The sequence below is a fragment of the Oncorhynchus keta genome, chromosome 9 (assembly GCF_023373465.1).
Source record: "Oncorhynchus keta strain PuntledgeMale-10-30-2019 chromosome 9, Oket_V2, whole genome shotgun sequence".
Classification (NCBI taxonomy): domain Eukaryota; kingdom Metazoa; phylum Chordata; class Actinopteri; order Salmoniformes; family Salmonidae; genus Oncorhynchus; species Oncorhynchus keta.
This window is the reverse complement of record NC_068429.1, coordinates 8,928,202-8,951,355: the sequence shown is the minus strand read 5'-3', so window position 1 is coordinate 8,951,355 and position 23,154 is coordinate 8,928,202. Positions and strand designations below refer to the sequence as shown.

The window sequence follows — 23,154 nt, the reverse complement described above, 5'->3', positions numbered from 1 at the left end:
TAAATGTAGAATTTATTGCCCTTGCGTGCACATTTTTGTCTATTAAGAACCAACGATGTGCTACCTTTTTGCTAACATCATTTCAGACGAATCTCACAGAGTTCTATCTAACCGGGTCGAGCAACAACACAGCTGTTGCTGCCTGCAACAGGCTGACAGTCATAAGAAGTGGCTGAGAACAAACCTAGGCTACTGCTGATAGCTAGCTATATGGTGGTATTCAAGCTGAGGTCAATCAATTAATGCAAACAGACATTTTGATTAGTTAGCTAGCTAACTTTAGCTAACGTTGAAAGTCAAGCAGCTAGTCTCTGTATCTAGTTAATGAACAGGCAAAGAAAGGTAGCTAGTTATGTTTGTTTATAGAAGGTTTTTACACAATTAACTTTAGCCATTAGCTATAGCTTGTTGAATAACCTTCAGGGTATTTGGTACATATGAGTACCAAAATAAAGATGTAGAGTGTTGGAACTCATTAAATTAAATAGTCTTGTATTCAGTAAAGTATTTAAATGGATGCCAAGAGTGTGCAAAGCTGTCATCAAGGCAAAGGGTGGCTACTTTGAAGAATCTCACATCTATTTTGATTTGTTTAACACTTTTTTGGTTACTACATGATTCCATATGTGTTATTTCATAGTTTTGATGTCTTCAACTATTATTGTACAATGTAGAAAATAGTACAAATAAAGAAAAACCCTTGAATGAGTAGGTGTGTCTAAACTTTTGACTGGTACTGTAAATCAACAATAAATTATGGATTTATTGCAATTTATTAAAGCAAATATGTCTGGCTTCTGTGAGATGTCCTGTATTGGAATTACTGAATGTCACTCCTTCTGTGTAGACATGGATGAGTGTGAGATCGGGGCTCACAACTGTGACGTCAACGCCAACTGTATCAACACCCCCGGGGACTTCCACTGTTCCTGTCGTGTCGGCTGGGTGGGCAACGGAGTCAACTGTATAGGTAGGCCCCCAGCCTCCAACCTCCATCTGCTCAGTCCATACACTTCAATCCATACACTGAATTTATACACTTTCCACTGGCTAAGATACTAGACAAAGAAAGGAACTGTATCTTGGGAAAAATAAATAATGATCGATCAAATCAACTTCTCTGCAAAACACAAAATACATTAATGGTTGCACATGTGTGTTCAGATCTTTGATCTTCATCAGAGCCTTGACAGGGATTCAGTCGGTTTCTGGCAAACTAGTTACTGTATGGCCCTTCAAACATCTTGCACTAGGCTGCTAGCTGGGGCAGGTTTGCTCAGCTGATCTGGCATGGTTTGCCATAGCAACTAGTGTGTCATAGCTACCGAGAGCGGAGTGATTTTTTTTCAGAATTAGGAGCTAGTGTTAGGCGGATGGGCAAAATCTAGATTTTTAGAGATCAGCTCCACGTCCTTTAAAACATATCGGTTGAGGGACGAGCGTGTCGTAGGAGTGACGCCGTCTGACGTGAGACAATGATTGGCTAATTCATGCAGTCAGCATTCCTTTTGAACTGTGAATCCAGGAAGAAAAGAGGTTAAAATAGGGTTCAAAGGTCAGATGAACACAACCATCAACACAACAATCATGTTGAGTGCAAGAATTCAATCCCCGTTCATAAGCAGAAGACTTGATCATATTCATTGCATGGAAATTACTTTTTGCTTTTACCCCACTCCCCGATACACACATACAGCTATGGATCAGTCAGCTATGGATCAGTCAGCTGTGGTGCAGTCAGCTGTGGATCAGTCAGCTATGGATCAGTCAGCTATGGATCAGTCAGCTGTGGATCAGTCAGCTATGGATCAGTCAGCTGTGGATCAGTCAGCTATGGATCAGTCAGCTGTGGATCAGTCAGCTGTGGTGCAGTCAGCTATGGATCAGTCAGCTGTGGATCAGTCAGCTATGGATCAGTCAGCTATGGATCAGTCAGCTGTGGTGCAGTCAGCTATGGATCAGTCAGCTATGGATCAGTCAGCTGTGGTGCAGTCAGCTATGGATCAGTCAGCTATGGATCAGTCAGCTGTGGTGTAGTCAACTATGGATCAGTCAGCTGTGGATCAGTCAGCTGTGGTGCAGTCAGCTATGGATCAGTCAGCTATGGATCAGTCAGCTGTGGTGTAGTCAACTATGGATCAGTCAGCTGTGGATCAGTCAGCTATGGATCAGTCAGCTGTGGATCAGTCAGCTGTGGATCAGTCAGCTGTGGATCAGTCAGCTATGGATCAGTCAGCTATGGATCAGTCAGCTGTGGTGCAGTCAGCTATGGATCAGTCAGCTATGGATCAGTCAGCTATGGATCAGTCAGCTGTAGATCAGTCAGCTGTGGATCAGTCAGCTGTGGATCAGTCAGCTATGGATCAGTCAGCTATGGATCAGTCAGCTATGGATCAGTCAGCTGTGGATCAGTCAGCTGTGGATCAGTCAGCTGTGCATCAGTCAGCTGTGGATCAGTCAGCTATGGATCAGTCAGCTATGGATCAGTCAGCTGTGTATCAGTCAGCTATGGATCAGTCAGCTGTGTATCAGTCAGCTATGGATCAGTCAGCTATGGATCACTCAGCTATGGATCAGTCACCTGTGGTGTAGTCAGCTATGGATCAGTCAGCTATGGATCAGTCAGCTATGGATCAGTCAGCTATGGATCAGTCAGCTGTGGTGTAGTCAGCTATGGATCAGTCAGCTATGGATCAGTCAGCTATGGATCATTCAGCTGTGGTGCAGTCAGCTGTGGTGTAGTCAGCTATGGATCAGTCAGCTATGGATCAGTCAGCTGTGGTGTAGTCAGCTATGGATCAGTCAGCTATGGATCAGTCAGCTATGGATCAGTCAGCTATGGATCAGTCAGCTGTGGTGTAGTCAGCTATGGATCAGTCAGCTATGGATCAGTCAGCTATGGATCATTCAGCTGTGGTGCAGTCAGCTGTGGTGTAGTCAGCTATGGATCAGTCAGCTATGGATCAGTCAGCTATGGATCAGTCAGCTATGGATCAGTCAGCTGTGGTGCAGTCAGCTGTGGTGTAGTCAGCTATGGATCAGTCAGCTATGGATCAGTCAGCTGTGGTGCAGTCAGCTGTGGTGTAGTCAGCTATGGATCAGTCAGCTATGGATCAGTCAGCTGTGGTGCAGTCAGCTGTGGTGTAGTCAGCTATGGATCAGTCAGCTATGTATCAGTCAGCTATGGATCAGTCAGCTGTGTATCAGTTAGCTGTGGATCAGTCAGCTATGGATCAGTCAGCTATGGATCAGTCAGCTGTGTATCAGTTAGCTGTGGATCAGTCAGCTATGGATCAGTCAGCTATGGATCAGTCAGCTGTGGTGCAGTCAGCTGTGGTGTAGTCAGCTATGGATCAGTCAGCTGTGGTGTAGTCAGCTATGGATCAGTCAGCTATGGATCAGTCAGCTGTGGTGCAGTCAGCTGTGGTGCAGTCAGCTATGGATCAGTCAGCTATGGATCAGTCAGCTGTGGTGCAGTCAGCTATGGATCAGTCAGCTGTGGATCAGTCAGCTATGGATCAGTCAGCTGTGGATCAGTCAGCTGTGGATCAGTCAGCTATGGATCAGTCAGCTATGGATCAGTCAGCTGTGGATCAGTCAGCTATGGATCAGTCAGCTGTGGATCAGTCAGCTGTGGATCAGTCAGCTGTGGATCGGTCAGCTGTGGATCGTCAGCTATGGATCAGTCAGCTATGGATCAGTCAGCTGTGGTGCAGTCAGCTATGGATCAGTCAGCTATGGATCAGTCAGCTATGGATCAGTCAGCTATGGATCAGTCAGCTGTGGATCAGTCAGCTGTGGATCAGTCAGCTGTGGATCAGTCAGCTGTGGTGCAGTCAGCTATGGATCAGTCAGCTATGGATCAGTCATCTATGGATCAGTCAGCTATGGATCAGTCAGCTGTGGATCAGTCAGCTGTGGATCAGTCAGCTGTGGATCAGTCAGCTGTGGATCAGTCAGCTATGGATCAGTCAGCTATGGATCAGTCAGCTATGGATCAGTCAGCTATGGATCAGTCAGCTGTGGTGTAGTCAGCTATGGATCAGTCAGCTGTGGATCAGTCAGCTGTGGATCAGTCAGCTATGGATCAGTCAGCTATGGATCAGTCAGCTATGGATCAGTCAGTTATGGATCAGTCAGCTGTGGTGCAGTCAGCTATGGATCAGTCAGCAATGGATCAGTCAGCTGTGGTGCAGTCAGCTATGGATCAGTCAGCAATGGATCAGTCAGCTATGGATCAGTCAGCTGTGGTGTAGTCAGCTATGGATCAGTCAGCTATGGATCAGTCAGCTATGGATCAGTCAGCTGTGGTGCAGTCAGCTGTGGTGTAGTCAGCTATGGATCAGTCAGCTATGGATCAGTCAGCTGTGGTGTAGTCAGCTATGGATCAGTCAGCTATGGATCAGTCAGCTATGGATCAGTCAGCTGTGGTGTAGTCAGCTATGGATCAGTCAGCTGTGGTGCAGTCAGCTATGGATCAGTCAGCTATGGATCATTCAGCTGTGGTGCAGTCAGCTGTGGTGTAGTCAGCTATGGATCAGTCAGCTATGGATCAGTCAGCTGTGGTGCAGTCAGCTGTGGTGTAGTCAGCTATGGATCAGTCAGCTATGGATCAGTCAGCTGTGGTGCAGTCAGCTGTGGTGTAGTCAGCTATGGATCAGTCAGCTATGTATCAGTCAGCTATGGATCAGTCAGCTGTGTATCAGTTAGCTGTGGATCAGTCAGCTATGGATCAGTCAGCTATGGATCAGTCAGCTGTGTATCAGTTAGCTGTGGATCAGTCAGCTATGGATCAGTCAGCTATGGATCAGTCAGCTATGGGTCAGTCAGCTGTGGTGCAGTCAGCTGTGGTGTAGTCAGCTATGGATCAGTCAGCTATGGATCAGTCAGCTGTGGTGCAGTCAGCTGTGGTGTAGTCAGCTATGGATCAGTCAGCTATGGATCAGTCAGCTGTGGTGCAGTCAGCTGTGGTGTAGTCAGCTATGGATCAGTCAGCTATGTATCAGTCAGCTATGGATCAGTCAGCTGTGTATCAGTTAGCTGTGGATCAGTCAGCTATGGATCAGTCAGCTATGGATCAGTCAGCTGTGTATCAGTTAGCTGTGGTTCAGTCAGCTATGGATCAGTCAGCTATGGATCAGTCAGCTATGGATCAGTCAGCTGTGGTGCAGTCAGCTGTGGTGTAGTCAGCTATGGATCAGTCAGCTATGGATCAGTCAGCTGTGGTGCAGTCAGCTGTGGTGTAGTCAGCTATGGATCAGTCAGCTATGGATCAGTCAGCTGTGGTGCAGTCAGCTGTGGTGCAGTCAGCTATGGATCAGTCAGCTATGGATCAGTCAGCTGTGGTGCAGTCAACTATGGATCAGTCAGCTGTGGATCAGTCAGCTATGGATCAGTCAGCTATGGATCAGTCAGCTGTGGATCAGTCAGCTGTGGATCAGTCAGCTGTGGATCAGTCAGCTGTGGATCAGTCAGCTATGGATCAGTCAGCTATGGATCAGTCAGCTGTGGATCAGTCAGCTATGGAACAGTCAGCTGTGGATCAGTCAGCTGTGGATCAGTCAGCTATGGATCAGTCAGCTATGGATCAGTCAGCTATGGATCAGTCAGCTGTGGATCAGTCAGCTGTGGATCGGTCAGCTGTGGTGCAGTCAGCTATGGATCAATCAGCTATGTATCAGTCAGCTATGGATCAGTCAGCTGTGGTGTAGTCAGCTGTGGATCAGTCAGCTGTGGATCAGTCAGCTGTGGATCAGTCAGCTATGGATCAGTCAGCTATGGATCAGTCAGCTGTGGATCAGTCAGCTATGGATCAGTCAGCTGTGGTGCAGTCAGCTATGGATCAGTCAGCTATGGATCAGTCAGCTATGGATCAGTCAGCTGTGGATCAGTTAGCTGTGGATCAGTCAGCTATGGATCAGTCAGCTATGGATCAGTCAGCTGTGGTGCAGTCAGCTATGGATCAGTCAGCTATGGATCAGTCAGCTGTGTATCAGTTAGCTGTGGATCAGTCAACTATGGATCAGTCAGCTATGGATCAGTCAGCTATGGATCAGTCAGCTGTGGTGCAGTCAGCTATGGATCAGTCAGATATGGATCAGTCAGCTATGGATCAGTCAGCTGTGGTGCAGTCAGCTATGGATCAGTCAGCTATGGATCAGTCAGCTATGGATCAGTCAGCTGTGGATCAGTCAGCTATGGATCAGTCAGCTGTGGTGCAGTCAGCTATGGATCAGTCAGCTATGGATCAGTCAGCTATGGATCAGTCAGCTGTGGTGCAGTCAGCTATGGATCAGTCAGCTATGGATCAGTCAGCTGTGGATCAGTCAGTTGTGGATCAGTCAGCTATGGATCAGTCAGCTATGGATCAGTCAGCTGTGGATCAGTCAGCTATGGATCAGTCAGCTATGGATCAGTCAGCTATGGATCAGTCAGCTATGGATCAGTCAGCTATGGATCAGTCAGCTGTGGATCAGTCAGCTGTGGTGCAGTCACCTATGGATCAGTCAGCTATGGATCAGTCAGCTATGGATCAGTCAGCTATGGATCAGTCAGCTGTGGTGCAGTCAGCTATGGATCAGTCAGCTATGGATCAGTCAGCTGTGGATCAGTCAGCTGTGGATCAGTCAGCTATGGATCAGTCAGCTATGGATCAGTCAGCTGTGGATCAGTCAGCTATGGATCAGTCAGCTATGGATCAGTCAGCTATGGATCAGTCAGCTATGTTGCAGTCAGTTATGGATCAGTCAGCCATGTTGCAGTCAGTCATGTTGCAGTCAGTCATGTTGCAGTCAGCCATGTTGCAGTCAGCCATGTTGCAGTCAGTTATGGATCAGTCAGTCATGTTGCAGTCGGTCATGTTGCAGTCAGCCATGTTGCAGTCAGCCATGTTGCAGTCAGCCATGTTGCAGTCAGTCATGTTGCAGTCAGCCATGTTGCAGTCAGTCATGTTGCAGTCAGTCATGTTGCAGTCAGTCATGTTGCAGTCAGCCATGTTGCAGTCAGCCATGTTGCAGTCAGTCATGTTGCAGTCAGTCATGTTGCAGTCAGCCATGTTGCAGTCAGCCATGTTGCAGTCAGTTATGGATCAGTCAGTCATGTTGCAGTCAGTCATGTTGCAGTCAGCCATGTTGCAGTCAGCCATGTTGCAGTCAGCCATGTTACAGTCAGTCATGTTGCAGTCAGCCATGTTGCAGTCAGCCATGTTGCAGTCAGCCATGTTGCAGTCAGTCATGTTGCAGTCAGCCATGTTGCAGTCAGCCATGTTGCAGTCAGCCATGTTGCAGTCAGTCATGTTGCAGTCAGCCATGTTGCAGTCAGTCATGTTGCAGTCAGTCATGTTGCAGTCAGCCATGTTGCAGTCAGCCATGTTGCAGTCAGTTATGGATCAGTCAGTCATGTTGCAGTCAGTCATGTTGCAGTCAGCCATGTTGCAGTCAGCCATGTTGCAGTCAGCCATGTTACAGTCAGTCATGTTGCAGTCAGCCATGTTGCAGTCAGCCATGTTGCAGTCAGCCATGTTGCAGTCAGCCATGTTACAGTCAGTCATGTTGCAGTCAGCCATGTTGCAGTCAGCCATGTTGCAGTCAGCCATGTTGCAGTCAGCCATGTTACAGTCAGTCATGTTGCAGTCAGCCATGTTGCAGTCAGCCATGTTGCAGTCAGCCATGTTGCAGTCAGTCATGTTGCAGTCAGTCATGTTGCAGTCAGCCATGTTGCAGTCAGCCATGTTGCAGTCAGCCATGTTGCAGTCAGTCATGTTGCAGTCAGCCATGTTGCAGTCAGCCATGTTGCAGTCAGCCATGTTGCAGTCAGCCATGTTGCAGTCAGTCATGTTGCAGTCAGCCATGTTGCAGTCAGTTATGGATCAGTCAGCCATGTTGCAGTCAGCCATGTTGCAGTCAGCCATGTTGCAGTCAGTTATGGATCAGTCAGCCATGTTGCAGTCAGTCATGTTGCAGTCAGTCATGTTGCAGTCAGCCATGTTGCAGTCAGTCATGTTGCAGTCAGTCATGTTGCAGTCAGTCATGTTGCAGTCAGCCATGTTGCAGTCAGCCATGTTACAGTCAGTCATGTTGCAGTCAGCCATGTTGCAGTCAGCCATGTTGCAGTCAGCCATGTTGCAGTCAGCCATGTTGCAGTCAGTTATGGATCAGTCAGTCATGTTGCAGTCAGTCATGTTGCAGTCAGCCATGTTGCAGTCAGCCATGTTGCAGTCAGCCATGTTGCAGTCAGCCATGTTGCAGTCAGTTATGGATCAGTCAGCCATGTTGCAGTCAGTTATGGATCAGTCAGCCATGTTGCAGTCAGCCATGTTGCAGTCAGCCATGTTGCAGTCAGTCATGTTGCAGTCAGTCATGTTGCAGTCAGTCATGTTGCAGTCAGTCATGTTGCAGTCAGCCATGTTGCAGTCAGTCATGTTGCAGTCAGCCATGTTGCAGTCAGTTATGGATCAGTCAGTCATGTTGCAGTCAGCCATGTTGCAGTCAGTTATGGATCAGTCAGTCATGTTGCAGTCAGTCATGTTGCAGTCAGCCATGTTGCAGTCAGCCATGTTGCAGTCAGTCATGTTGCAGTCAGTTATGGATCAGTCAGTCATGTTGCAGTCAGTCATGTTGCAGTCAGCCATGTTGCAGTCAGTTATGGATCAGTCAGTCATGTTACAGTCAGTCATGTTGCAGTCAGTCATGTTGCAGTCAGCCATGTTGCAGTCAGTCATGTTGCAGTCAGTTATGGATCAGTCAGTCATGTTGCAGTCAGCCATGTTGCAGTCAGCCATGTTGCAGTCAGTCATGTTGCAGTCAGTCATGTTGCAGTCAGTTATGGATCAGTCAGTCATGTTGCAGTCAGCCATGTTACAGTCAGTCATGTTGCAGTCAGTCATGTTGCAGTCAGTCATGTTGCAGTCAGCCATGTTGCAGTCAGTCATGTTGCAGTCAGCCATGTTGCAGTCAGTTATGGATCAGTCAGTCATGTTGCAGTCAGTCATGTTGCAGTCAGCCATGTTGCAGTCAGTCATGTTGCAGTCAGTTATGGATCAGTCAGTCATGTTACAGTCAGTCATGTTGCAGTCAGTCATGTTGCAGTCAGCCATGTTGCAGTCAGTTATGGATCAGTCAGTCATGTTGCAGTCAGCCATGTTGCAGTCAGTTATGGATCAGTCAGTCATGTTACAGTCAGTCATGTTGCAGTCAGTCATGTTGCAGTCAGCCATGTTGCAGTCAGTCATGTTGCAGTCAGCCATGTTGCAGTCAGTCATGTTGCAGTCAGTTATGGATCAGTCAGTCATGTTACAGTCAGTCATGTTGCAGTCAGTCATGTTGCAGTCAGCCATGTTGCAGTCAGTTATGGATCAGTCCGCCATGTTGCAGTCAGTCATGTTGCAGTCAGCCATGTTGCAGTCAGTCATGTTGCAGTCAGTCATGTTGCAGTCAGTTATGGATCAGTCAGCCATGTTGCAGTCAGCCATGTTGCAGTCAGTCATGTTGCAGTCAGCCATGTTGCAGTCAGTTATGGATCAGTCAGCCATGTTGCAGTCAGCCATGTTGCAGTCAGCCATGTTGCAGTCAGTCATGTTGCAGTCAGTCATGTTGCAGTCAGTTATGGATCAGTCAGCCATGTTGCAGTCAGTCATGTTGCAGTCAGCCATGTTGCAGTCAGCCATGTTGCAGTCAGTCATGCTGCAGTCAGTCATGTTGCAGTCAGTCATGTTGCAGTCAGCCATGTTGCAGTCAGCCATGTTGCAGTCAGTTATGGATCAGTCAGCCATGTTGCAGTCAGCCATGTTGCAGTCAGTTATGGATCAGTCAGCCGTGGGGCAGTTTGGAGCCTTGCTCATGGCTCTGATACAATCCATTCTGGAAATTAATTTGTATTAGCTAGGATTCAACTCATGTATCGAAAATATAGCAAAATGAGAATGAATACTCTTTCTATACAGAAATTGTTTGCTAGACATTTTCTGATTGGACCGATTTGATCTTGGGTAGAGCCCTAGCCCAGTGGTGAGTGTGTGTGTGTATTGTAGATATGGATGAGTGCACCAATGGGACAAGCCACTGCAGTGCCAACGCCAAGTGTCTGAACACACCCGGCTCCTACCGCTGCGCCTGCGCTGAGGGCTTCACTGGAGACGGCTTCACCTGTTCAGGTAACAAACTCACACTCTGTCTACACTGAGTATACTGAACATTAAGAACACCTTCTTAATATTGACTTGCATCCCCCCTTTTGCCCTCAGAACAGCCTCAATTCATCGGTGCATGGACTCTACAATGTGTCGAAAGCGTTCCACAGGGATGCTGACCCATGTTGACTCCAATGCTTCCCACAGTTGTGTCCAGTTGGCTGGATGTCCTTTGGGTGGTGGATCATTCTTGATACACACAGGAAACTGTTGAGCGTGAAAAACCCAGCAGCGTTGCAGTTCTTGACACAAACCGGGGTGCCTGACATCTACTACCATGCCCCGTTCAAAGGCACAGATTTTGTCTCCTCTTCATCTACACTGATTGAAGTGGATTTAACAAGTGACAGCAATAAGGGACCATAGGTTCCACCTGGATTCACCTGGTCACGCTATGTCATGGAAAGAGCAGGTGTTCTTAATGTTTCGTACACTCAGTGTATATTACCATGGTAACCGTTAAACAGCTGCAGAGAGTTGGCTTGTCCGTATTGTCCATGCTACTGTTGGTGTTCATGTCATAACCAGTGTTAGGTACTGTTATGTACTGTGTTCGAGTAATAACCAATACTAGGTCCATATATTTTCACATTGAATTCTCTTAAATGCTTTATTTGTAAATAAATAGATGTTTGTGTATAGTCATTTAGTAGAGGCTTTTAACCAAAGCAACACATTCCTCCCCGACCCTCCAACCCTCTGACCCTCTGACCCAGGTATCATCAACACATTCTAACCCTCTAACCCTCTGACCCAGGGATCATCAATACATTCTAACCCTCTAACCCTCTGACCCAGGGATCATCAACACATTCTAACCCTCTGACCCAGGGATCATCAACACATTCTAACCCTCTAACCCTCTGACCCAGGGATCATCAACACATTCTAACCCTCCAACCCTCTAACCCTCTGACCTAGGGATCATCAACACATTCTAACCCTCTAACCCTCTGACCCTCTGACCCAGGGATCATCAACACATTCTAACCCTCTGACCCTCTGACCCAGGGATCATCAACACATTCTAACCCTCTAACCCTCTGACCCAGGGATCATCAACACATTCTAACCCTCCAACCCTCTAACCCTCTGACCCAGGGATCATCAACACATTCTAACCCTCTAAACCTCTGACCCAGGGATCATCAACAGATTCTAACCCTCCAACCCTCTAACCCAGGGATCATCAACACATTCTAACCCTCCAACCCTCTAACCCTCTGACCCAGGGATCATCAACACATTCTAACCCTCTAACCCTCTGACCCAGGGATCATCAACACATTCTAACCCTCTGACCCAGGGATCATCAACACATTCTAACCCTCTGACCCAGGGATCATCAACACATTCTAACCCTCTAACCCTCTGACCCAGGGATCATCAACACATTCTAACCCTCTGACCCTCTGACCCAGGGATCATCAACACATTCTAACTCTCTAACTCTCTGACCCTCTGACCCAGGGATCATCAACACATTCTAACCCTCTATCCCTCTGACCCAGGGATCATCAACACATTCTAACCCTCTAACCCTCTGACCCAGGGATCATCAACACATTCTAACCCTCCAACCCTCTAACCCTCTGACCTAGGGATCATCAACACATTCTAACCCTCTAACCCTCTGACCCTCTGACCCAGGGATCATCAACACATTCTAACCCTCTGACCCTCTGACCCTCTGACCCAGGGATCATCAACAGATTCTAACCCTCCAACCCTCTAACCCAGGGATCATCAACACATTCTAACCCTCCAACCCTCTAACCCTCTGACCCAGGGATCATCAACACATTCTAACCCTCTAACCCTCTGACCCAGGGATCATCAACACATTCTAACCCTCTGACCCAGGGATCATCAACACATTCTAACCCTCTGACCCAGGGATCATCAACACATTCTAACCCTCTAACCCATTAACACATTCTAACCGTCTGACCCTCTGACCCAGGGATCATCAACACATTCTAACCCTCTAACCCTCTGACCCAGGGATCATCAACACATTCTAACCCTCTGACCCTCTGACCCAGGGATCATCAACACATTCTAACTCTCTAACTCTCTGACCCTCTGACCCGCTGACCTCTTAACCCTTGAACCCAGGAATCATCATCACATTCCAACCCTCTGACCCAGGGATCATCAACACATTCCAACCCTCTGACCCATCTCAACCATGGATGTATGGGCATTGGCCTGTATAACAATTCAATATCCTTCTCCATCACTGAATTGTCTTGAAGATATGATGTTAACCCTGTTTGATCCCTATGTGGTGACAGACGAGGATGAGTGTGCAGAGAACGTGAATCTGTGTGAGAATGGCCAGTGTCTCAACACCCTGGGGGGTTACCGCTGTGAGTGTGAGATGGGCTTCACCCCTGCCCCGGACAGACGCACCTGCCAAGGTGAGTCCCTGGCACCTGTCCCCTATCTATCTCACAGTCCATTCATAGAGTGTATAGCAGCTCCGGGGTGAAGTTTCCTCTAGGTACAGCTCTAGGATCAGCTTCCCCTCCCACTATCATAACCTTAACCATTAGAGGGGAGCGTAGCCTAGTGGTTAGAGCGTTGGACTAGTAACGGGAAGGTTGCGAGTTCAAACCCCCGAGCTGACAAGGTACAATTCTGTCGTTCTGGCCCTGAACAGGCAGTTAACCCACTGTTCCTAGGCCGTCATTGAAAATAAGAATCTGACTTGCCTGGTTAAATAAAGGTAAAATTAAAAAATTTAAAAAAAGAGGGGAAAATGTTAAACTGATCCCAGACCAGCGTCAAGATGCCGACTTAACCCTACGTATCATGTAGAGCATCACCCTAATGCCCAATGCCACCTCAACGATGAGCCATTATTGATGCAACATAGGTTTCTATTCATTCAAACCTGTACAAGAAGGTTTGTGGCAAATACATAACAATACCAAGTACAATACTACATTTCCCCTAATGGCGTCATTGGGAACACGAGTACATTGACATACTGTACACCCTCAAAATCAAATCAAATTGTATTGGTCACATACACATGGTTAGCAGAGTGTTATTGCGAGTGTAGAGAAATGCTTGTGCTTTCAGTTCCCGACATTGCAGTAATATCTAACAAGTAATATTTAACAATTCCAACAACAACTTCCTAATACACACAAATCTAAGTAAAGGAATGGAATAAGAATATATACATGTAAATATATGGATGAGCTATGACAGAGCAGCATAGGCAAGAGGCAATAGATGGTATAAAATACAGTATACACAATACAGTATGAGATGAAGGATGCAATATATGTGAACATTATTAAAGTGGCATTGTGAAAGTGACTAGTGATCTATTTATTAAAGTGGCCAATGTGTGTGTACACACTGCGTGTACTTTGGACGTGCAAAATATGAATAACTGCATATATACATGAAGATCATTTCCATGGATAAGTAAAAAGGTAAATGTGTTGATTGCGTTTTAACCAAAGCAACACATTCCTCCCCGACCCTCCAACCCTCTGACCCTCTGACCCAGGGATCATCAACACATTCTGACCCTCTGACCCAGGGATCATCAACACATTCTGACCCTCTGACCCTCTGACCCAGGGATCATCAACACATTCTGACCCTCTGACCCTGGGATCATCAACACATTCTAACCCTCGAACCCTCTCCTGCTGATTCTCTGCAGATATTGACGAGTGTACCTTCCAGAATATCTGTGTGTTTGGCACGTGTAAGAACATTCCCGGCATGTTCCGCTGTATCTGTAACGACGGCTATGAGCTGGACCGCTCCGGAGGCAACTGTACAGGTATGACATGACCGTCTGTCCGTCTGGCCGTCTGGCTAGCTGGCTCAGGCTGGTTGGCTGGCTCTGACTGGCTGGCTAGCTGGCTCAGGCTGGTTGGCTGGCTCTGACTGGCTGGCTAGATGGCTCAGGCTGGTTGGCTGGCTCTGACTGGCTGGCGAGCTGGCTCAGGCTGGTTGGCTGGCTCTGACTGGCTGGCTAGCTGGCTCACGCTGGTTGGCTGTCTCTGACTGGCTGGCTGTCTCTGACTGGCTGGCTAGCTGGCTCAGGCTGGTTGGCTGGCTCTGACTGGCTGGCTGGCTCAGGCTGGTTGGCTGTCTCTGACTGGCTGGCTAGCTGGCTCAGGCTGGCTAGCTGGCTCAGGCTGGTTGGCTGGCTCTGACTGGCTGGCTAGCTGGCTCAGGCTGGTTGGCTGGCTCTGACTGGCTGGCTCGCTCTTGCTGCCCCGGCTCTGGCTGGGAGGCACTGGCTCGCTGTCTGGCTTTGGCTGGCTGGCTGGTTGGCTGGCTCTGGCTGGCTGCCTCTGGCTAGCTGGCTGGTTGACTGGCTGCCCCTCTGTCTATCCTTCAGTCTACCAATCTATCTCACCCACGTTACCCCAGTTTTAGTCATTCAATCTGTCAGTCAGTCTGTCAGTCTGTCAGTCAGTCTGTCATTCTGTCAGTCAGTCTGTCAATCTGTCAGTCAGTCTGTCAATCTGTCAGTCAGTCTGTATTTCTGTCTGTCTACCTTCCTGTCTGTCTGTCCATCCTTCCATCTATCTTCCCGTATAGCCTTCTGTCCCTCTCTCTGTTTACCCGTCTGTGTGACCAGGTAAGGTGACTGAGGACACATGTCTGATCGTCCCACTAACCCCAGACTAACTCTGATGTCATCCTCCTAAACCAGCAGTGGGGGTGGATCCTATTCCCGATGTCGTGCTCCACCAAATAGGGAGTAGGGTGCCATTTTTGGAAGCAGGCTAAGCAGTCTCTGCTCTGCTCCAGATTAGATGAAATGACCTTTTAACCTGGATGCGCTCCTTTATGGGGTGTCAGTGCAGTCTGAAGTGAATGGGGGTTGAAGGTTTAACCTGGTAGAAGAATGTGTTTAATGGTGAGGTTTACCGTGTAGGATCTCTGGGGATGTTTCTGAATACCACAACCCACCATGATTCATATTTACATAGTTTTCCAACATTTTGATGGGGAGGTTTTTCTTTTTTTGTGGTATCAAAGTGACAAGTCTCATGGAAGCTGCTGTACAAATCATTTATGATCATTGGGGATCGTAGTATATCATATTTCATATTATATTTATAGCATATTTATATGTATTGTTTGAAAAGTCTTTGAAAAGTGAAAGATTTGTGTGTGTGTGTGTGTGTGTGTGTGTGTGTGTGTGTGTGTGTGTGTGTGTGTGTGTGTGTGTGTGTGTGTGTGTGTGTGTGTGTGTGTGTGTGTGTGTGTGTGTGTGTGTGTGTGTGTGTGTGTGTGTGTGTGTGTGTGTGTGTGTGTGTGTGTGTACCCCAGACGTGGACGAGTGCCAGGACCCCATCAACTGTGTGAACGGGCTGTGTGTGAACATCCACGGCTCCTACGAGTGTAACTGTCCTCTGGACTTTGAACTCAACCCTACAGGGGTGGGATGTGTAGGTAAGTTATTACGAGCTCATTTTATTTTTTCATGGCAAAACGTTTTAAAAACATTCTCAGTGTTTCCCAACTCTGGTCCTTGAGTACCCCCGACAGCACACATTTTTGTTGTTCCTCCAGATAAATTGTACTAATTGAGGGCTTGATGATTAGTTGACAAGTAGAATCAGATGTGTTTGTCCAAAGCTACAACGAAAATGTGTTCTGTTGTGGTTACTGGAGGACTGGAGTTGGGAAACACTGCCCTACATAATGTGTACTGTTGGGGTTACTGGAGGACTGGGAAACACTGCCCTACATAATGTGTACTGTTGGGGTTACTGGAGGACTGGAGTTGGGAAACACTGCCCTACATAATGTGTACTGTTGGGGTTACTGGAGGACTGGGAAACACTGCCCTACATAATGTGTACTGTTGGGGTTACTGGAGGACTGGGAAACACTGCCCTACATAATGTGTACTGTTGGGGTTACTGGAGGACTGGTGTTGGGAAACACTGCCCTACATAATGTGTACTGTTGGGGTTACTGGAGGACTGGAGTTGGGAAACACTGCCCTACATAATGTGTACTGTTGGGATTACTGGAGGACTGGGAAACACTGCCCTACATAATGTGTACTGTTGGGGTTACTGGAGGACTGGGAAACACTGCCCTACATAATGTGTACTGTTGAGATTACTGGAGGACTGGGAAACACTGCCCTACATAATGTGTACTGTTGAGGTTACTGGAGGACTGGGAAACACTGCCCTAGATAATGTGTACTGTTGAGATTACTGGAGGACTGGGAAACACTGCCCTACATAATGTGTACTGTTGAGATTACTGGAGGACTGGGAAACACTGCCCTACATAATGTGTACTGTTGGGGTTACTGGAGGACTGGGAAACACTGCCCTACATAATGTGTACTGTTGGGGTTACTGGAGGACTGGGAAACACTGCCCTACATAATGTGTACTGTTGGGGTTACTGGAGGACTGGGAAACACTGCCCTACATAATGTGTACTGTTGGGGTTACTGGAGGACTAGGAAACACTGCCCTACATAATGTGTACTGTTGGGGTTACTGGAGGACTGGAGTTGGGAAACACTGCCCTACACAATGTGTACTGTTGGGGTTACTGGAGGACTGGAGTTGGGAAACACTGCCCTACATAATGTGTACTGTTGAGATTACTGGAGGACTGGGAAACACTGCCCTACATAATGTGTACTGTTGGGGTTACTGGAGGACTGGAGTTGGGAAACACTGCCCTACACAATGTGTACTGTTGGGGTTACTGGAGGACTGGAGTTGGGAAACACTGCCCTACATAATGTGTACTGTTGAGATTACTGGAGGACTGGGAAACACTGCCCTAATGAACCCCGTGGTCTCACCGATATGTCAACTGTAATTACTCCTCTGAGTCATGTATTAGGCACCAAATGGAGAGAAAAAAACAAAACATTAAACTCTCCCTTTTTATTTTCTGTTCCAAAATGTTTCAAAACGTTTTTTCAGTTGCGTGCCTTAATGAACACAACCCTGTTGGTTCTCCTCCTCCTCCTCTCTTGTGTACCAGACACACGTGTGGGGAACTGTTTCCTGGAGCATGGACCCAGGGGTGACAGGCGGTCCTGCAGTGTGGAGGTGGGAGTGGGAGTCAGCCGCTCCTCCTGCTGCTGCTCCCTGGGGCGTGCCTGGGGAAACCCCTGTGAACTCTGCTCTGCTCCCAACACCAGTAAGACTCTGTTTGACTATGTGATTGTTTATTTAACTTCCTGTATCGTTGCGTGTGTAGAGGCTCAATGAAGAAAAGGAGGGAATAGTGAGAATAGTGGTGCCGGGCAAAAACAATTATTTAATTCCTTTATGTACAGGCTCACACACTCTTATAACGATACACACTCACAAGCTGTAGTCGTTCTGGTTAACAAAGTATGCATTTAGATATACAATATTATATTTTATGCTCGTACACAACAGGTTAGTCTGATTTGGCTAAACCTCCTCACTGCGGTTTCTGAATTCAGTCAGTTCTCACTTTGGCTGTGTTTACACAGGCAGCCCAATTTGGATATTTTGCCAATAATTGGTATTTTGAGCTAAAGGTCGGAATTCGGGCTGCCTGTGTAAATGGAGCCTTTGTTACTCAACAGACATGGAAACTATACTTGAATTGTATAACCCATATGAGTGTACTGATATGAAGTGTGTTCTGCAGCGGACTATAATACACTCTGCCCAGGAGGAGAGGGTTTCAGGCCCAACCCAGTCACCATCATACTAGAAGGTAACCATCCGCTTACTAAAATAGATCTCTGGTAAACTACTTTAACTATGCCTTGCATACTGTACTGCATAGGTGCAGAAAAACAATTCATAATGCATGCTCTCTTTTCATTCGTATTGGTATTTGGTATTTTATCAGGATCCCCATTAGCTGATGCAAAAGCGGCAACTACTCTTCCTGGGGTTCCACACAAAACATAATACAGAATGACATATTACAGAACATCATTAGACAAGAACAGCTCATGGACAGAACTACATACGTTTTTAAAAAGGCACACTTAGCCTACATACCAGTGTTTACACACAAACTATCTAGGTCACATGGGGGAGAGGTGTTGCTTTATCTGTTTTTTCAAACCAAGTTCGCTGTTTATTTGAGCAACATGACATGGAAGGAAGTTTCATTCTATAAGGGCTCTATATAATACTGGATGTTTTCTTGAATTCATTACCAGATTCAGCTGAGGTCTAGAACTTAAGGAATGATTTGTACCAAATACAATGCTCTTAGTTTTAGAGATGTTCAGGACCAGTTTATTACTGGCCAACCATTCCCGAAACAGACTGCAACTCTTTGTTAAGGATTTCAATGACTTCCTTAGCTGTGGTTGCTGATGCGTATTGTCACGCCCTGACCTTGGAGATCCTTAGTCTTCTCCATGTTTAGTTAGGTCAGGGTGTGACTCGGGTGGGAAATTCTATGTTTTCTATTTCTTTGTTTTCGGCCGGGTATGGTTCCCAATCAGAGGCAGCTGTCTATCGTTGTCTCTGATTGGGAATAATTTCTTAGGCAGCCTTTTTTCCACCTGAGTTTGTGGGATCTTGTTTGCTGTTTAGTGTCTGTGCCTGACAGAACTGTGCGCTTTCGTTTTCACGTTGTTATTTTGTTTGAGTGTTTTTGAATATTAAAATCATGAACACTTTCCACGCTGCGCCTTGGTCCACTCTTCATTCTACAAACGAGAGCCGTTACATGTATATGGTTGAATCATCAGCATACATGGACACACACGCTTTGTTTAATGTCAGCGGCAGGTCATTGGTAAAAATAGAAAAGAGTAGAGTAGAGTAGCTGCCCTGCGGTACACCACTTTACATGTTTGACCTTAGAGAAGCTTCTATTAAAGAAAACTCTCTGAGTTCTGTTAGATAGATAGCTCTGAATCCACGATATGGCAGAGGTTGAAAAGCCATAGCACTTAAGTTTTCTCAACAACAGCTTATGGTCAGTAATACCAAAGGCTGCACTGAAATCTAACAGTACAGCTCCCACATTCTTCTTGTTATCCATTTCTTTCAACCAATCATCAGTCATTTGTGTCAGTTCAGTACATGTTGAGTGCCCTTGTCTATAAGCATGCAGACAGTCTGTTGTTAATTTGTTTACAGAGAAATAGCATTGTATTTGGTCAAACACAGTCCTTTCCAACAGTTTTCTAGGAGCTGGCAGCAAGCGTATACAGTTGAAGTTTGAAGTTTGCATACACTTAGGCTGGAGTCATTAAAACTATTTTTTCAACCACTCCACAAATGTCTTGTTAACAAACTATAGTTTTGGCAAGTCAGTTAGGATATATACTTTGTGCATGACACAACTAATTTTTCCCACAATTGTTTACAGACAGATTATTTCACTTATAATTCATTGTATCACAATTCCAGTGAGTCAGAAGTTTACATATACTAAGTTGACTGTGCCTTCAAACAGCTTGATGATGTCATGGCTTGAGAAGCTTCTGATAGGCTAATTGACACCATTTGAGTCAATTGGAGGTGTACCTGTGGATGTATTTAAAGGCCTACCTTCAACTCAGTGCCTCTTTGCTTGACATCATGAGAAAATCAAAAGAAATCAGTCAAGACCTAAAAAGAAAATTGGAGACCTCCGCAAGTCTGGTTCATCCTTGGGAGCAATTTCCAAACGCCTGAAGGTACCACATTCATCTGTTCAAACACAATAGTACGCAAGTATAAACACCATGGGACCACGCAGCCGTCATACCGCTCATGAAGGAGATGTGTTCTGTCTCCTAGAGATGAACGTACTTGGGTGCGAGAAGTGCAAGTCAATCCCAGAACAACAGCAAAGGACCTTGTGAAGATGCTGAAGGAAACAGGTACAAAAGTAGCTATATCCACAGTAAAAACGAGTCCTATATCAACATAACCTGAAAGGCCGCTCAGCAAGGAAGAAGCCACTGCTCCAAAACCACCGTAAAAAAGCCAGACTACGGTTTGCAACTGCACGTGGGGACAAAGATCATACTTTTTTGAGAAATGTCCTCTGGTCTGATGAAACAGAAATAGAACTGTTTGGCCACAATGACCATCGTTATGTTTGGAGGAAAAAGGGGGAGGCTTGCAAGCCGAAGAACACCATCCCAACCGTGAAGCATGGGGTGGCAGCATCATGTTGTGGGGGTGCTTTGCTGCAGGAGGGACTGGTGCACTTCACAAATAGATGGCACCATGAGGGAGGAAAATTATGTGGATATATTGAAGAAACATCTCAAGACATCAGTCAGGAAGTTAAAGCTTGGTTGCAAATGGGTCTTCCAAATGGACAATGACCCTAAGCATACTTCCAAAGTTGTGGAAAAATGGCTTAAGGGACAACAAAGTCAAGGTATTGGAGTGGCCATCACAAAGCCCTGACCTCAACCCTATAGAAAATGTGTTGGCAGAACTGAAGAAGTGTGTGCAAGCAAGGAGGCCTACAAAACTGACTCAGTTACACCAGCTCTGTCAGGAGGAATGGGCAAAATTCACCCAACTTATTGTGGGGAGCTTGTGGAAGGCAACCCTAAATGTTTGACCCAAGTTAAACAATTTAAAGGAAATGCTACAGAACCCTAATTGAGTGCATGTAAACTTCTGACCCACTGGGAATGTGATGAAAGAAATAAAAGCTGAAATAAATCAGTCTCTCTACTATTATTCTGACATTTCACATTCTTAAAATAAAGTGGTGATCCTAACTGACCTAAGAAAGGGAATTTTTACAAGTATTAAATGTCAGGAATTGTGTAAAACTGAGTTTAATGTATTTGGCTAAGGTGTATGTATACACTTCTGACTTCAACTGTCGGTCTGCTGTTAGAACCAGTAAAGGCCGCTTTACCACTCTTGGGTAGCGGAATTACTTTGGCTTCCCTCCAGGCCTGAAGACAAAGACTTCCCAATAGGCTCAGATTAAAAATATGACTGATAGGAGTGGCTATAGAGTCAGCCACCATCCTCAGTAGCTTTCCATCTAAGTTGTCAATGCCAGGAGGTTTCTCATTATTGATAATTAACAATCATTTGTCCACCTCTCCCACACTAACTTTACAAAATTGAATAAGCCATCTGATTTGATGAAAGAGGGAGTCGAATTTGTCTTTCTGCCCATAATTTTATTTAAAATACTCCAAAGTTTTTTTCCCTCATTCTTTATACCGTTGATCTTGGCTTCATAATGAAGTTTCTTCTTCTTTTTGTTGAGTTTAGCCACATCATTTCTCAGTTTGCTGTAAGTCAGCCAGTCAGATGTGCAGCCAGACTTATTAGCCACTCCTTTTCCCCCATCTCTTTGAACCATACAGTTTTTCAATTCCTCATCAATCCATGGAGCCTTAACAGTTCTAACAGTCAGTTTCTTAACAGGTTCATGTTTATCAATAATTGGAAGAAGCGATTTCATAAATTCATGAAGTGCAGCGTCTGGATGCTCCTCATTTATCACATCAGACCAGCGTCTGGATGCTATCATTTATCACATCAGACCAACGTCTGGATGCTCCTCATTAATCACATCAGACCAACACATATCTTTAACATCATCCACATAAGAGTCACAGCAAAATCTTTTGTATGATCTCTTATACACTATTTTAGGCCCAGCTTTTGGAACTTTGGCTTTCCTGTATATAGCCACTATATTGTGATCACTGCATCCAATGGGTACGGATACAGCTTTAGAACAAAGTTATACAGTATTAGTAAACATGTGATTGATACTGGTGGATGATCTTGTTCCTGTAGTGTTTGTAAACACCCTGGTAGGTTGATTAATAACCTGAACCAGTTTACAGGCACTGGTTACAGACACTGGTTACAGTGAGAAGCTTCCTCTTGAGCGGACAGCTTGATGAAAACCAGTGAATATTCAGGTTCCAAGAAAGTAGACCTCTCTGTTTACATCACATACACTATCAAGCATTTCACATGTATTATTTAGAAACTGACTGTTAGCACTTGGTGGCCTACAGCAACACCCCCAAAAGGAAAGGCTTTAGATGTGCCAAGTGAACCTTCAACCACAACACTTCAATAACACTTGACATATGATCTTCTCTAAGCATTACAGGGAATATGGCTCTGAATAGATACAGCAACACCTCCCCCATAAGCATTCCTGTCTCTTCTGTTGATGTTATATCCTTGTATTGGTACTGATGTATCATCAAATGAATAATCTAAGTGAGTCTCAGAAATGGCTAGTATATGAATGTTATCTGATGTTAGCAAGTTGTTGATTTCATGAACCTTATTTCTAAGGCTACATATATTCATATGGGCTATTTTCAGCCCTTTCCTGGGTAGTTTATCAGAGAAAAACAAAATATTGAAAAGAAATGACAAAGCAAGAGAAAGAAAAATATATTCAGCAGTCCATTAATCAATTGGTGTGTGTGTGTGTGTGTGTGCTGCAGGGTTGAGGCTACGAACCCATAGGCTTGGCTCTCTCATCCCTTCCAGACTTCTGGGAGGGAGGGTGGACAATGAGTCTGTCGTAGCAGATGTACGCAATGTCCCCACACGCTCTGGCAGCTTTCATGGCTGGGATCAGTTCTTTCCTCTTCTGGCGCACAGCTTCAGGATAGTCCTCGTTGAGGAAGATATACGTTCCTCTCAAGTTCTTGGCTCTTTCCAGAACAGCTACATTGTCTTTGAACCTCAGGAACTTGACCACTATCAGCCTGGGCCTGTCACCTGGACCGGTGGTTGGCTTTCCAGTCCTGTGGGCGCGCTCCATCTAAATCTTCCTGTGGTCCATCTTCAATTTCTCAGAGATCATTTCCCTCACTTTGTCCTCCATCCAGGTCTCATGTGGAGATTCTGCAATTTCTGTCCACAACCATGTTGTTTCGCCTTGCTTGTCCCTCCAGATAGTCTGATTTATCTGTCATTATTATCATGGATTCACACACAGAACTGATGTCCTCTCTCAATGACTTCCAGATTGCTGTCATCTTGCCG

The 23,154-nt window shown here is 46.0% G+C and overlaps 1 protein-coding gene across 1 annotated transcript in view; it reads left to right on the top strand.

Moving 5' to 3' along the window:
• LOC118373458 (fibrillin-2) overlaps positions 1 to 23,154 on the top strand; it is a 299,186-nt gene that overhangs the window by 173,499 nt on the left and 102,533 nt on the right. Inside the window, exons 32-38 of the mRNA XM_052526019.1 lie at positions 848 to 970; positions 10,028 to 10,150; positions 12,484 to 12,609; positions 13,875 to 13,997; positions 15,506 to 15,628; positions 17,201 to 17,359; positions 17,843 to 17,911. Of these exons, the coding sequence (XP_052381979.1) occupies positions 848 to 970; positions 10,028 to 10,150; positions 12,484 to 12,609; positions 13,875 to 13,997; positions 15,506 to 15,628; positions 17,201 to 17,359; positions 17,843 to 17,911 (846 nt within the window). The remainder of the gene's footprint in view (positions 1 to 847; positions 971 to 10,027; positions 10,151 to 12,483; positions 12,610 to 13,874; positions 13,998 to 15,505; positions 15,629 to 17,200; positions 17,360 to 17,842; positions 17,912 to 23,154) is intronic.